At 61.3% G+C, this 14617-nt stretch overlaps 2 protein-coding genes across 26 annotated transcripts in view; both read right to left on the bottom strand.

Annotated features, from left to right (window-relative positions):
• TCF4 (transcription factor 4) overlaps positions 1-14617 on the bottom strand; it is a 203781-nt gene that overhangs the window by 57503 nt on the left and 131661 nt on the right. The gene's annotated exons all lie outside the window — the stretch shown is intronic.
• LOC116239216 (uncharacterized) lies at positions 2515-6112 on the bottom strand. Its single transcript, XM_090130900.1, has 3 exons — positions 3638-6112; positions 2643-2812; positions 2515-2560 (listed from the first exon to the last, which is right to left on the bottom strand). The coding sequence occupies exons 1-3, from the start codon at positions 4799-4801 to the stop codon at positions 2515-2517; spliced, it is 1380 nt and encodes a 459-aa protein (XP_089987026.1). The 5' UTR covers positions 4802-6112.

The following is a 14617-nucleotide window of genomic DNA, read 5'->3' as shown; positions in this document are numbered from 1 at the left end:
TGGGGACCTTGGAGGACCTGGGGACCTTGGAGGTCGTGGGAATCGCAGAGGTCCTGGGGGTCTTGAAGGACCTGGGGACCTTGGAGGTCGTGGGAATTGCAGAAGTCCTGGGGGTCTTGGAGGACCTGGGGACCTTGGAGGTCTTGGGGACCTTGGAGGTCGTGGAGACCTTGGGGGTCTTGGGGACCTTGGAGGTCCTGGGGACCTTGGAGGTCTTGGGAATCGCAGAGGTCCTGGGGGTCTTGGAGGACCTGGGGACCTTGGAGGACCTGGGGACCTTGGAGGTCTGGGAGACTTTGGAGAACCTGGGGACCTTGGAGGTCGTGGGAATCTCAGAGGTCCTGGGTTCTTGGAGGACCTGCGGATCTTGGAGGTCTTGGGGACCTCGGAGGTCTGGGAGACCTTGGAGTTCTTGGGGACCTTGGAGGACCTGGGGACCTTGGAGGTCTTGGGGACATTGGGGGTCTTGGGGACCTTGGAGGACCTGGGGACCTTGGAGGACCTGGGGACCTTGGAGGTCTTGGGGACATTGGGGGTCTTGGGGACCTTGGCGGTCTGTGAGACCTTGGAGGACCTGGGGACCTTGGAGGTCTTGCGGACCTTGGAGGACCTGGGGACCTTGGAGGTCGTGGGAATCTCAGAGGTCCTGGGGGTCTTGGAGGACCTGGGGACCTTGGAGGTCTTGGGGACCTTGGAGGTCGTGGAGACCATGGAGGTCTGGGAGACCTTGGAGGACCTGGGGACCTTGGAGGTCCTGGGGGTCTTGGAGGTCTGGGAGACCTTGGAGGACCTGGGGACCTTGGAGGTCTTGGGGACCTTGGAGGTCGTGGAGACCTTGGAGGTCTTGGGGACCTTGGAGGACCTGGGGGTCTTGGAGGACCTGGGGACCTTGGAGGTCCTGGGGGTCTTGGAGGACCTGGGGACCTTGGGGGTCTTGGGGACCTTGGGGGTCTGGGAGACCTTGGAGGACTTGGGGACCTTGGAGGACCTGGGGACCTTGGAGGTCGTGGGAATCTCAGAGGTCCTGGGGGTCTTGGAGGACCTGGGGACCTTGGAGGTCTTGGGGACCTTGGAGGACCTGGGGACCTTGGAGGTCTTGGGGACCCTGGAGGTCTGGGAGACCTTGGAGGACCTGGGGACCTTGGAGGTCTTGGGGACCTTGGAGGTCGTGGAGTCCTTGGAGGTCTGGGAGACCTTGGAGGACCTGGAGACCTTGGAGGTCTGGGAGACCTTGGGGGTCTTGCGGACCTTGGAGGTCGTGGGAATCTCAGAGGTCCTGGGTTCTTGGAGGACCTGCGGATCTTGGGGGTCTTGGGGACCTTGGAGGTCCTGGGGGTCTTGGAGGACCTGGGGACCTTGGAGGTCTTGGGGACCTTGGAGGACCTGGAGACCCTGGAGGTCTGGGAGACCTTGGAGGTCCTGGGGGTCTTGGAGGTCTTGGGGACCTTGGAGGTCGTGGAGACCTTGGAGGTCGTGGGAATCGCAGAGGTGCTGGGGGTCTTGGAGGACCTGGGGACCTTGGAGGTCTGGGAGACCTTGGAGGTCCTGGAGACCTTGGAGGTCTTGGGGACCTTGGAGGACCTGGGGACCTTGGAGGTCGTGGGAATCGCAGAGGTCCTGGGGGTCTTGAAGGACCTGGGGACCTTGGAGGTCGTGGGAATTGCAGAAGTCCTGGGGGTCTTGGAGGACCTGGGGACCTTGGAGGTCTTGGGGACCTTGGAGGTCGTGGAGACCTTGGGGGTCTTGGGGACCTTGGAGGTCCTGGGGACCTTGGAGGTCTTGGGAATCGCAGAGGTCCTGGGGGTCTTGGAGGACCTGGGGACCTTGGAGGACCTGGGGACCTTGGAGGTCTGGGAGACTTTGGAGAACCTGGGGACCTTGGAGGTCGTGGGAATCTCAGAGGTCCTGGGTTCTTGGAGGACCTGCGGATCTTGGAGGTCTTGGGGACCTCGGAGGTCTGGGAGACCTTGGAGTTCTTGGGGACCTTGGAGGACCTGGGGACCTTGGAGGTCTTGGGGACATTGGGGGTCTTGGGGACCTTGGAGGACCTGGGGACCTTGGAGGACCTGGGGACCTTGGAGGTCTTGGGGACATTGGGGGTCTTGGGGACCTTGGCGGTCTGTGAGACCTTGGAGGACCTGGGGACCTTGGAGGTCTTGCGGACCTTGGAGGACCTGGGGACCTTGGAGGTCGTGGGAATCTGGGAGGTCCTGGGGGTCTTGGAGGACCTGGGGACCTTGGAGGTCTTGGGGACCTTGGAGGTCGTGGAGACCATGGAGGTCTGGGAGACCTTGGAGGACCTGGGGACCTTGGAGGTCCTGGGGGTCTTGGAGGTCTGGGAGACCTTGGAGGACCTGGGGACCTTGGAGGTCTTGGGGACCTTGGAGGTCGTGGAGACCTTGGAGGTCTTGGGGACCTTGGAGGACCTGGGGGTCTTGGAGGACCTGGGGACCTTGGAGGTCCTGGGGGTCTTGGAGGACCTGGGGACCTTGGGGGTCTTGGGGACCTTGGGGGTCAGGGAGACCTTGGAGGACTTGGGGACCTTGGAGGACCTGGGGACCTTGGAGGTCGTGGGAATCTCAGAGGTCCTGGGGGTCTTGGAGGACCTGGGGACCTTGGAGGTCTTGGGGACCTTGGAGGACCTGGGGACCTTGGAGGTCTTGGGGACCCTGGAGGTCTGGGAGACCTTGGAGGACCTGGGGACCTTGGAGGTCTTGGGGACCTTGGAGGTCGTGGAGTCCTTGGAGGTCTGGGAGACCTTGGAGGACCTGGAGACCTTGGAGGTCTGGGAGACCTTGGGGGTCTTGCGGACCTTGGAGGTCGTGGGAATCTCAGAGGTCCTGGGTTCTTGGAGGACCTGCGGATCTTGGGGGTCTTGGGGACCTTGGGGGTCTTGGGGACCTTGGAGGTCTTGGGGACCTTGGAGGTCTGGGAGACCTTGGAGGACCTGGGGACCTTGGAGGTCGTGGAGACCTTGGAGGTCGTGGGAATCGCAGAGGTCCCGGGGACCTTGGAGGACCTGGGGACCTTGGGGGTCTTGGGGACCTTAGAGGTCCTGGGGACCTTGGAGGACCTGGGGACCTTGGAGGTCGTGGAGACCTTGGAGGTCGTGGAGACCTTGGAGGTCTTGGGGACCTTGGAGGTCTGGGAGACCTTGGAGGTCTTGGGGACCTTGGAGGACCTGGGGACCTTGGAGGTCTGGGAGACCTTGGGGGTCTTGGGGACCTTGGAGGTCGTGGGAATCTCAGAGGTCCTGGGTTCTTGGAGGACCTGCGGATCTTGGAGGTCTTGGGGACCTTGGAGGTCCTGGGGGTCTTGGAGGTCTATGAGACCTTGGAGGTCCTGGGGGTCTTGGAGGACCTGGGGACCTTGGAGGTCTTGGGGACCTTGGAGGACCTGGGGACCTTGGAGGTCTTGGGGACCTTGGAGGTCGTGGAGACCTTGGAGGTCTTGGGGACCTTGGAGGTCTTGGGGACCTTGGAGGACCTGGGGACCTTGGAGGTCTTGGGGACCTTGGAGGTCGTGGGAATTGCAGAGGTCCTGGGGACCTTGGAGGTCTGGGAGACCTTGGAGGTCTTGGGGACCTTGGGATTCTTGGGAACTTGAAGGTCGTGGGGACCCTTGAGTTCTGCGAGACCTTGGTGGTCTTGGGGACCTTGGAGGTCGTGGCGACCTTGGAGGACCTGGGGACCTTGGAGGTCTGGGAGACTTTGGAGGTCTTGGGGACCTTGGAGGTCTGGGAGACCTTGGAGGTCCTGGGGACCTTGGAGGACCTGGGGACCTTGGAGGTCTTGGGGACCTTGGGGGTCTTGAGGACCTTGGAGGTCGTGGGAATCTCAGAGGTCCTGGGGGTCTTGGAGGACCTGGGGACCTTGGAGGTCTTGGGGACCTTGGAGTTCTGGGAGACCTTGGAGGTCTTGGGGACCTTGGAGGCCTTGGAGATCTTGGTTTTGTTGGAGCGCTTGGGCTGTTGGAGGACTTGGGGGGTTTGGACGACTTGGGGACCTTGGAGGACTTGGGGTCTTGGAGGACTTGGGGTTGCTGGAAGTCTTGGGGGTCTTGCAGATCTTGGGGTTGTTGGAGATCTTGGGGTCTTGGAGGATTTGGGGTTGTTGGAGGGTTTGGGGTTGCTGAAGGTCTTGGGGACCTTGGAGGACTTGGGGTCTTGGAAGACTTGGGGTTGTTGGAGGACCTGGGGACCTTGGAGGACCTGGGGTCTTGGGGACCTTGGAGGACTTGGGGACCTTGTAGGACCTGGGGACCTTGGAGAACTTCGGGGCTTGGAGGATTTGGGGGTCTTGGAGGACTTGGGAATCTCGGAGGATTTGGGGTTGTTGGAGGGCATGGGGGTCTTGGAGGACTCAGGTTTGTTGGAGGACATGGAGGTCCTAGAGGACTTGAGGTTCATGGAGCACTTGGGGACTTTGGAGGACTTGGGGCTGTTGGAGGACTTGAGGTTGCTGGAGGACTTGGGATTGCTGGAGGTCTTGGGGTTGCTGGAGGTGTTGGAGACCTTGGAAGACTTGGGATCTTGGAGGATTTGAGGTTGTTGGAGGTCTTGGGGATCTTGGGGTTGCTGGAAGTCTTGGGGGTCTTGGAGACCTTGGGGTTGTTGGAGATCTTGGGGTCTTGGAGGATTTGGGGTTGTTGGAGGGTTTGGGGTTGCTGGAGGTCTTGGGGGTCTTGGAGGACTTGCAGTCTTGGAGGGCTTGGGGTTGTTTGAGAACATGGAGGTCCTGGAGGACTTGAGGTTCATGGAGGACTTAAGGATCTTGGAAGACTTGTGTTTGTTGGAAGACATGAGGACCTTGGAGGACTTGGGGACTTTGGAGGTCTTGGGGTTGTTGGATGACTTGGGGTCTCAGAGGATTTGGGGGTCTTGGAGGACTTGGGATTGTTGGAGGATTTGGGGTTGTTGGAGGGCTTGGGGGTCTCGGAGGACTTGGTGTTCTGGGAAAACTCAGGTTTGTTGGAGGACATGGAGGTCCTGGAGGACTTGAGGTTCGTGGAGGACATGGGGACCTTGGAGGACTTGGGGTTGTTGGAGGACTTGGGGTCTTGGAGGATTTGGGGTTGTTGGAGGACTTGGTGACCGTGGAGGTCTTGGGATCTTGAGGACCTTGGAGGACCTGGGGTTGTTGGAGGACTTGGGGGTCTTGGAGGACTTAAGGATCTTCGTGGACTTGGGGTTGTTGGAGGACATGGCGTTGTTGGAGGACGTGGGGTTGTTGGAAGACCTAGGACCTTGGAGGATTTGGTGACCTTGGAGGACTCAGGGGTCTTGGAGCTCTGGGAGGACTTGGGGGTCCTGGAGGACTGAAGGACCTTGGAGGACTTGGGGTTGTTGGAGGACTTGGGGTCTTGGAGGATTTGGGTTTGTTGAAGGACTTGGTGACCTTGGAGGCCTTGGGATTGTTGGAGGACTTGGGGCCTTGGAGGTCATGTGGTCTCGGAGAACTTGGGGATGCTGGGGATCTTGGAGGACTTGAGAACCTTGGATGACTTGAGAACCTTGGAGGACTTGGGAGCCTTGGAGGACTTGGAGGTCTTGGAGGGTTTGGGGTCTTGGAGGACCTGAGAGTCTTGGAAGATGTGGGAACCTTGGAGGAGTTAGGGCTGTTGGAGGACATGGAGGTCTTGGAGGACTTGGGGTTCTTGGAGGACTTGGGGTTCTTGGAGGACTTGGGGACCCTGGAGGACTTGGGGCCTTGGAGGAATTAGGGATCTTGGAGGTCGTGGGGTTGTTGGAGGTTTTGGGGTTGTTGGAGGATTTGGGGTCTTGGAGGATTTGGAGGACTTTAGGTTCTTGGAGAACCTGGGGATCCTGGAGGACTCAGGGTTGTTGGAGGACTTGAAGTTGTTGGTGGATTTGGTGACCTTGGAGGACTTCGGGACCTTGGAGGTCCTGGGGTTGTTGGAGGACTTGGAGATGTTAGAGGACCTAAAGACTGTGGAGAACTCAGGGGTCGTGGGGTTCTTGGAGGACTTGGGGATCCAGGAGGACTTAAGGACCTTGGAGGACTTAGGGTTGTTGGAGGACTTGAGGACCCTGGAGGTTTTTGGGATCTTGGAGGATTTGGGGTTGTTGGAGGACCTGGAGACTATGGAGGTCTTGGGGATCTTGGAAAACTCAGGGTTGTTGGACTTGGGGACTTGGAGAACTTGGGGTCTTGGAGGACTCAGGGTAGTTGGAGGGCTTGGGGACCTTGGAGGTCTTGGGGTTGTTGGAGGACTTAGGGACCTTGGAGGACTGAGGGGTCTTGGGGTTCTTGGAAGACTTATGGAGTCCTGGAGGGCCTAAGGACCTTGGAGGACTTGGGGTTGTTGCAGTACTTGAGGATCCTGGAGGTCTTTAGGATCTTGGAGGATCTGGGGTTGTTGGTGGACATGGGGACCTTGGAGGTCTTGGGATTCTTGGAGGACTTGGGGGTCCTGAAGGACTTAAGAACCCTGGAGGACTTGGGGATGTTGGAGTACTTGAGGACCCTGGAGGTCTTTGGGATCTTGGAGGATTTGGGTTTGCTTGTGGACCTGGGGACCTCGGAGGACTCGGGGTTGTTGGAGGACTTAAAGGTCTTGGAGGACCTGGGGACCTTGGAGGACTCGGGGTTGTTGGAGGACTTAAAGGTCTTGGAGGACCTGGGGACCTCGGAGGACTCGGGGTTGTTGGAGGACTTAAAGGTCTTGGAGGACCTGGGGATCTCGGAGGACTCGGGGTTGTTGGAGGACTTAAAGGTCTTGGAGGACCTGGGGACCTTGGAGGACTCGGGGTTGTTGGAGGACTTAAAGGTCTTGGAGGACCTGGGGACCTTGGAGGACTCGGGGTTGTTGGAGGACTTAAAGGTCTTGGAGGACCTGGGGACCTCGGAGGACTCGGGGTTGTTGGAGGACTCAGGGCTGTTGGAGGACTTGGGGACTTTGGCGGACTGAAGAACCTTGGAGCACTCAAAGACCTCGGGGAGCTCAGTGTTGCTGGAGGACCTGGGGATGTTCCCACCCCTAATGAGCCCATAATTAGAAGCAGACGCCATTTCCATCCGACCGGCCCTAATTGGGACCACATGTGTGCGAGGACATCGCATCCAGCTTGGAAAGTTCCGGAAGGAAAACCCACCCACTCCCAACCTGCAATTATCCCCCGATCTGAACCAGATGTCGGGCCCTTTCCAGATCTTTCTCTCGTGGACAAAGACGCGGGAAGGGTTCGTTAGCATCAGACGCTAATTGATCGCAGACGAACCACTGAGCGTGTGCACAGCAACCTGACAGGGGGAAGGGGAGGCACTGGGAGCACTGGGAGGCAATGGGAGGCAATGGGAGAACTGGAAGGCACTGGGAGCGTTGGGAAGCAAGGGGAAGCAGTGGGAGGCACTGGGAGGCACTGGGAGCACTGGGAGCACTGGGAGGCAATGGGAGGCAATGGGAGAACTGGAAGGCACTGGGAGCGTTGGGAAGCAATGGGAAGCAGTGGGAGGCACTGGGAGGCACTGGGAGGCAGTGGGAGGCAGTGGGAGGCAGTGGGAGCACTGGGAGGCAATGGAAAGCAGTGGGAGATAGTGGGAGGCAATGAGAGGCAACGGAAGGCAGTGGCAGGCAGTAGGAGGCAGAGGGAGCACTGGGAGGCAATGGGAGGCACTGGGATGTAATGGGAGGCAGTGGGAGACAGTGGGTGGCAATGGGATGTAATGGGAGGCAATGGGAGGCACTGGGATGTAATGGGAGGCAGTGGGAGGCAGTGGGAGGCAATGGGAGGCAATGGGAGGCAATGGGATGTAATGGGAGGCACAGGGAGGCACAGGGAGGCACTAGGAGGCAATGGGAGACAGTGGGAGGCAATGGGATGTAATGGGAGGCACAGGGAGGCACAGGGAGGCACTGGGAGGCAATGGGAGACAGTGGGAGGCAATGGGAGGCAGTGGGAGGCAGTGGGAGGCAATGGGATGTAATGGGAGGCACTGGGAGGCCCTGAGGGCAATGGGAGGCAGTGGGAGGCAATGGGATGTAATGGGAGGCACTGGGAGGCAGTGGGATGTAATGGGAGCACTGGGAGGCAGTGGGATGTAATGGGAGGCACTGGGAGGCAATGGGAGGCACTGGGAGGCAATGGGATGTAATGGGAGGCAATGGGATGTAATGGGAGGCACTGGGAGGCAGTGGGAGGCAATGGGAGGCAATGGGAGGCACTGGGAGGCAATGGGAGGCAATGGGAGGCAGTGGGGGCACTGGGAGGCAATGGGATGTAATGGGAGGCACTGGGAGGCAATGGGAGGCAATGGGAGGCAATGGGATGTAATGGGAGGCACTGGGAGGCACTGGGAGGCAATGGGAGACAGTGGGAGGCAATGGGAGGCAATGGGAGGCAATGGGATGTAATGGGAGGCAATGGGAGGCAATGGGATGTAATGGGAGGCACTGGGAGGCAATGGGAGGCACTGGGAGGCACTGGGAGGCACTGGGAGGCAATGGGAGGCAATGGGAGGCAGTGGGAGGCAATGGGATGTAATGGGAGGCAGTGGGAGGCAATGGGAGGCAATGGGAGGCAATGGGATGTAATGGGAGGCAATGGGAAGCACTGGGAGGCACTGGGAGGCAGTGGGAGGCAATGGGAGGCAATGGGAGGCACTGGGAGGCAATGGGATGTAATGGGAGGCAATGGGAAGCACTGGGAGGCACTGGGAGGCAGTGGGAGGCAATGGGAGGCAGTGGGATGTAATGGGATGTAATGGGAGGCAATGGGAGGCAGTGGAAGACAGTGGGAGACAGTGGGTGGCAATGGGATGTAATGGGAGGCAGTGGGAGGCAGTGGGAGCACTGGGAGGCAATGGGAGGCAGTGGGGGCAGTGGGAGGCACTGGGAGGCAGTGGGAGGCAATGGGAGGCAATGGGAGGCAATGGGAGGCAATGGGAGGCAATGGGATGTAATGGGAGGCAATGGGAGGCAATGGGAGGCAATGGGATGTAATGGGAGGCAATGGGATGTAATGGGAGGCACAGGGAGGCACTGGGAGGCAATGGGAGGCAGTGGGAGACAGTGGGAGGCAATGGGAGGCAATGGGAGGCAATGGGAGGCAGTGGGATGTAATGGGAGGCACTGGGAGGCAATGGGAGGCAATGGGAGGCAGTGGGAGGCAATGGGAAGCAGTGGGAGGCAATGGGATGTAATGGGAGGCAATGGGATGTAATGGGAGGCAATGGGAGGCAATGGGAGGCAATGGGATGTAATGGGAGGCAATGGGAGGCAATGGGAGGCAATGGGATGTAATGGGAGGCACTGGGAGGCAATGGGAGGCACTGGGAGGCACTGGGAGGCACTGGGAGGCAATGGGATGTAATGGGAGGCACTGGGAGGCAATGGGAGGCAGTGGGAGGCCCTGAGGGCAATGGGAGACAGTGGGAGGCAATGGGAGGCACTGGGAGGCAATGGGAGGCAGTGGGAGGCAATGGGAGGCACTGGGAGGCAATGGGAGGCAATGGGATGTAATGGGAGGCACTGGGAGGCACTGGGATGTAATGGGAGGCAATGGGATGTAATGGGATGTAATGGGAGGCACTGGGAGGCAATGGGATGTAATGGGAGGCAGTGGGAGGCAATGGGAGGCAGTGGGAGGCAATGGGATGTAATGGGAGGCAATGGGATGTAATGGGAGGCACTGGGAGGCAATGGGATGTAATGGGAGGCACTGGGAGGCAATGGGAGGCACTGGGAGGCAATGGGATGTAATGGGAGGCACTGGGAGGCACTGGGATGTAATGGGATGTAATGGGAGGCACTGGGAGGCAATGGGATGTAATGGGAGGCAATGGGAGGCAATGGGAGGCAATGGGATGTAATGGGAGGCAGTGGGAGGCAATGGGATGTAATGGGAGGCAATGGGATGTAATGGGATGTAATGGGAGGCACTGGGAGGCAATGGGATGTAATGGGAGCACTGGGAGGCAATGGGAGGCACTGGGAGGCACTGGGAGGCAATGGGAGGCAATGGGAGGCAGTGGGAGGCAATGGGATGTAATGGGAGGCAGTGGGAGGCAATGGGAGGCACTGGGAGGCACTGGGAGGCAATGGGATGTAATGGGAGGCAATGGGATGTAATGGGATGTAATGGGAGGCACTGGGAGGCACTGGGAGGCAATGGGAGGCAATGGGAGGCAATGGGAGGCAATGGGATGTAATGGGAGGCACTGGGAGGCAATGGGAGGCACTGGGATGTAATGGGAGGCAATGGGAGGCACTGGGAGGCACTGGGAGGCACTGGGAGGCAATGGGAGGCAATGGGAGGCAATGGGAGGCAATGGGATGTAATGGGAGGCACTGGGAGGCAATGGGAGGCAATGGGATGTAATGGGAGGCAATGGGAGGCACTGGGAGGCACTGGGAGGCACTGGGAGGCACTGGGAGGCACTGGGAGGCACTGGGAAGCATTGGGAGCGCCGGTAACGCGAACCAGATTCGCGGTGGAACGGGAAACAAACAATTGTGCACCATTTCCTGCGCATCGATTGGAAAAAGTATTTCGGGGCCGCGGGAGCCGCCGGCGGCCGGATCCGCGCACAGACGGGGCTCCGGGCGCTCATTATGGGATGTCAGCGCCGCCACACGGCCCTCCGCCTCCACTGCTCCCTGCTCCCTGCACCCAGCAGCCCTGCTGCTCCCTGCACCCAGGAGCCGTGCCCTGCTGCTCCCTGCACCCAGGAGCCGTGCCCTGCTGCTCCCTGCACCCAGCAGCCCTGCTGCTCCCTGCACCCAGCAGCCCTGCTGCTCCCTGCACCCAGCAGTCACACACAAGCACTGATGCACACCACACACAAGCACTGATGCACACTACACACAAGCACTGATGCACACCACACACAAGCACTGCTGCACACCCACACACAAGCACTGCTGCACACCCACACACAAGCACTGCTGCACACCCACACACAAGCACTGGTGCACACCCACAAGCAGTGGTGCACACCACACACCAGCACTGATGCACACCCACAAGCTCTGATGCACACCACGCACAGAGGGGTTGGAACGAGAAGAACCGCAGGTCCTTCCGCCCCACCCACCCTCCGGTCCTGTGGCTCTGACCCCCAGCCTCGCCCTTCCGACGCCCCACCCTCACCCTCACCCCAACGCCACCCAACGTCACAACCCGGCTGCGCCCGCCCAGCCCCGCGCCCAGCCCCGCGCCCAGCCCCGCGCCCAGCCCCGCGCCCAGCCCCGCGCCCAGCCCCGCGCCCAGCCCCGCGCCCAGCCCCGCGCCCAGCTCCGGAACAGCGCGGCCGCGCTCCGAGCGAGCGGCCCGTGCCGCTCCGCGCTCCCAGCAGCGCCAGCCGTGCCGCGAGCGGCCCCGAGCGCCGCCCCGCCGTGGAGCCGAAGCCGAGCCGTGCCGCCCGCGGCGCCGCTCCGAGGGGCGCGCGGAGCCCCGACCCGCACGGCGGGCTGCCGCGGCTCGGGCCGGGCAGGGAAGCGTCGCGAGCGGCCCCGCGCGGCACGGCTCTCCGCCTCCGCGTCAGCGCCCAGCGCGGCGCCGACGGACCGCCGCCACCCGAGCCGCTGCGCCGACCGACGGCGCGGCGCGGAGCGGAGCGCCGCGGGGCTCCGCGGGGCCGGGGGCGGCCGGCAGGACGCGGCCGGGAGCGGCTCGTGGCACCGCTGTGCGCGGCGGCGCGGGGCGGAACTGCGCGGCCGGAGCCAGGAGCCGGGAGCGGAGCTGAAGAGCCGCGGCCGCAGCGCAGGTTTCCCTTCGATGTGCGCAGATGTGCGCGGCCGCAGGGGCTGCAGGGCGATGCCGAAGGCGGCGTTAGAAGCACATCCTGACACTTCTGTTTCCCGTTTCCATCCGAGCCCGTTTCTCCCCCGGTCCCACGCGCCGCGAAGCGGCACTCCGTGCTCCCAGCGGCCCGGAGCAGCACCGGAGCTCACGGCCGTCACCGCCTGCGGCCGCCGCTCAGCTCCGAAGGCACCGCAACACTCGGCACCCGCACGGCAGCGCGGACACCATCGGCATCCAGCTCTGCTACATCCAGCTCTGCACATCCAGCTCTGCTACATCCAGCTCTGCACATCCAGCTCTGCACATCCAGCTCTGCACCTCCAGCTCTGCTACATCCAGCTCTGCTACATCCAGCTCTGCACCTCCAGCTCTGCTACATCCAGCTCTGCTACATCCAGCTCTGCACCTCCAGCTCTGCTACATCCAGCTCTGCACCTCCAGCTCTGCTACATCCAGCTCTGCTACATCCAGCTTTGCACATCCAGCTCTGCACATCCAGCTCTGCTACATCCAGCTCTGCACCTCCAGCTCTGCTACATCCAGCTCTGCTACATCCAGCTTTGCACATCCAGCTCTGCTACATCCAGCTCTGCACATCCAGCTCTGCACATCCAGCTCTGCTACATCCAGCTCTGCTACATCCAGCTTTGCACATCCAGCTCTGCTACATCCAGCTTTGCACATCCAGCTCTGCACATCCAGCTCTGCTACATCCAGCTCTGCACCTCCAGCTCTGCTACATCCAGCTCTGCTACATCCAGCTCTGCTACATCCAGCTCTGCTACATCCAACTCTGCACCTCCAACTCTGCTACATCCAACTCTACACATCCAGCTCTGCACCTCCAGCTCCACACCTCCAGCTCCGCGCCCTTCGTGCGTTTCCCACAGCAGAGCCGGCCGGGCAGATGCGCCGCGAGCGGCCGGCAGGAGATGCTGCCCGGCCAGCCGTGAGCCGCAGCCGGGCCGAAGGCAGCGGCACGTCGGCGTCCCGCGGCCCCCGGCTTTGCGCGCTCGCTGCCGGGCGCTCGCTCTGCTTCCGCCGCTCCGCTCCGCACCGCCCGTCCCCTCCCCGCCGCTCTCGGAGCGGCTCCGCGGCGCTTTGGCGTTTCTCTCCTTTTGTTTATTCCCAGGAAGTCCCTCTTCCGCCGCCTGCGCAGCGCTCGGCCCCGATTTAACCCGGGCATTAACTTGGGACAGGGAAAGGAAACAGAACGGGGGGGGGTTGCAGGAAAAAAACAGAAAAATGGTAAAAAAGCACAGGGACGGAGAGCTGTGCCCCACACAGAGCTGTGCCCCATACCGAGCTGTGCCCCATACCGAGCTGTGCCCCATACCGAGCTGTACTCCTACACAGAGCTGTGCCCCACACAGAGCTGTGCCCCACACAGAGCTGTGCCCCTACATAGAGCTGTGCCCCATACAGAGCTGTACTCCTACATAGAGCTGTGCCCCACACAGAGCTGTGCCCCTACATAGAGCTGTGCCCCATACAGAGCTGTACTCCTACATAGAGCTGTGCCCCACACAGAGCTGTGCCCCATACAGAGCTGTGCCCCACACAGAGCTGTGTCCCATACAGAGCTGTATCCCATAAAAAGCTGTGCCCCATACAGAGCTGTGCCCCACACAGAGCTGTGCCCCATACACAGCTATACCCCTACAGAGCTGTGCCCCATACAGAGCTGTGCCCCATACAGAGCTGTATCCCAATACAGAGCTGTACCCCATAAAAAGCTGTGCCCCATACAGAGCTGTGCCCCACAGAGCTGTGCCCTGTACTGAGCTGTACCCCTACACAGAGCTGTGCCCCCACACAGAGCTGCACCCCATACAGAGCTGTGCCCCACACAGAGCTGTGTATGTGCCCCATACACAGCTATACCCCTACACAGAGCTGTGCCCCACACAGAGCTGTACCCCCATATAGAGCTGTGCCCCCATACAGAGCTGTGCCCCATACAGAGCTGTGCCCCCATACAGAGCTGTGCCCCATACAGAGCTGTGCCCCATACAGAGCTGTGCCCCCACACAGAGCTGTGCCCCCATACAGAGCTGTGCCCCATACAGAGCTGTGCCCCCATACAGAGCTGTGCCCCCACACACTGCAGCCCAACGTTCAGCCGTGCCTTTGTGTGCCCACCTGCACACAGCCAGGCAGTGCGGCTGCTTGGCTCCATGGGGCACACAGAGGGCAAGCAGGATGCCATGCGGGGCTGTATGGGGCCATGCAGGGCAGTGCAGGGCTGTATGGGGCCATGCAGGGCTGTATGGGGCCGTGCAGGGCTGTATGGGGCCGTGCAGGGCTGTATGGGGCCATGGAGGGCTGTATGGGGCCGTGCAGGGCTGTATGGGGCCATGCAGGGCTGTATGGGGCCGTGCAGGGCTGTATGGGGCCGTGCAGGGCTGTATGGGGCCGTGCAGGGCTGTATGGGGCCATGCAGGGCTGTATGGGGCCATGGAGGGTCATGCAGGGCTGTGCAAGGCTGTATGGGGCCATGCAGGGCAGTGCAGGGCTGTACAGGGCCATGCAGGGCTGTATGGGGCGGTGCAGGGCTCTACAGGGCTGTATGGAGCCATGCAGGGCTCTACGGGGCCATGCAGGGCTGTATGGGCCATGCAGGGTCATGTAGGGCTGTATGGTCCACGCAGGGCTGTATGGGGCCTTGCAGGGCTTATGGGGCCATGCAGGGCTGTATGGGGCTGTCCGGGCCGTGCAGGGCTGTATGGTGCATGCAGGGCTGCATGGGGCTGTATGGTGCATGCAGGGCTGTATGGTGCATGCAGGGCTGCATGGGGCTGTATGGGGCCGTGCAGGGCTGTATGGTGCATGCAGGGCTGTATGGGGCCGTGC

This window comes from Phasianus colchicus, chromosome Z (assembly GCF_987193195.1).
Source record: "Phasianus colchicus chromosome Z, bPhaCol1.hap1.1, whole genome shotgun sequence".
Taxonomy (NCBI): domain Eukaryota; kingdom Metazoa; phylum Chordata; class Aves; order Galliformes; family Phasianidae; genus Phasianus; species Phasianus colchicus.
The sequence above is the reverse complement of the archived record's forward strand: the minus strand, read 5'-3'. Positions and strand labels throughout refer to the sequence as shown.

What these genes read in the sequence shown, in the direction of transcription:
- LOC116239216 (XM_090130900.1), bottom strand. Translation starts at nt 4,801, where the DNA reads ATGTCTTCCAACAAACACAAGTCTTCCAAGATCCTTAAGTCCTCCATG. An exon ending in AGGTCCCCAAGACCACCAAG is followed by an intron (nt 2,813 to 3,637) that starts GTCTCGCAGAAC and finishes ACGACCTCCAAG; the next exon opens with GTCCGCAAGACCCCCAAGGT. An exon ending in AAGACCTCCAAGGTCCCCAG is followed by an intron (nt 2,561 to 2,642) that starts GTCCTCCAAGGT and finishes ACGACCTCCAAG; the next exon opens with GTCCCCAGGTCCTCCAAGGT.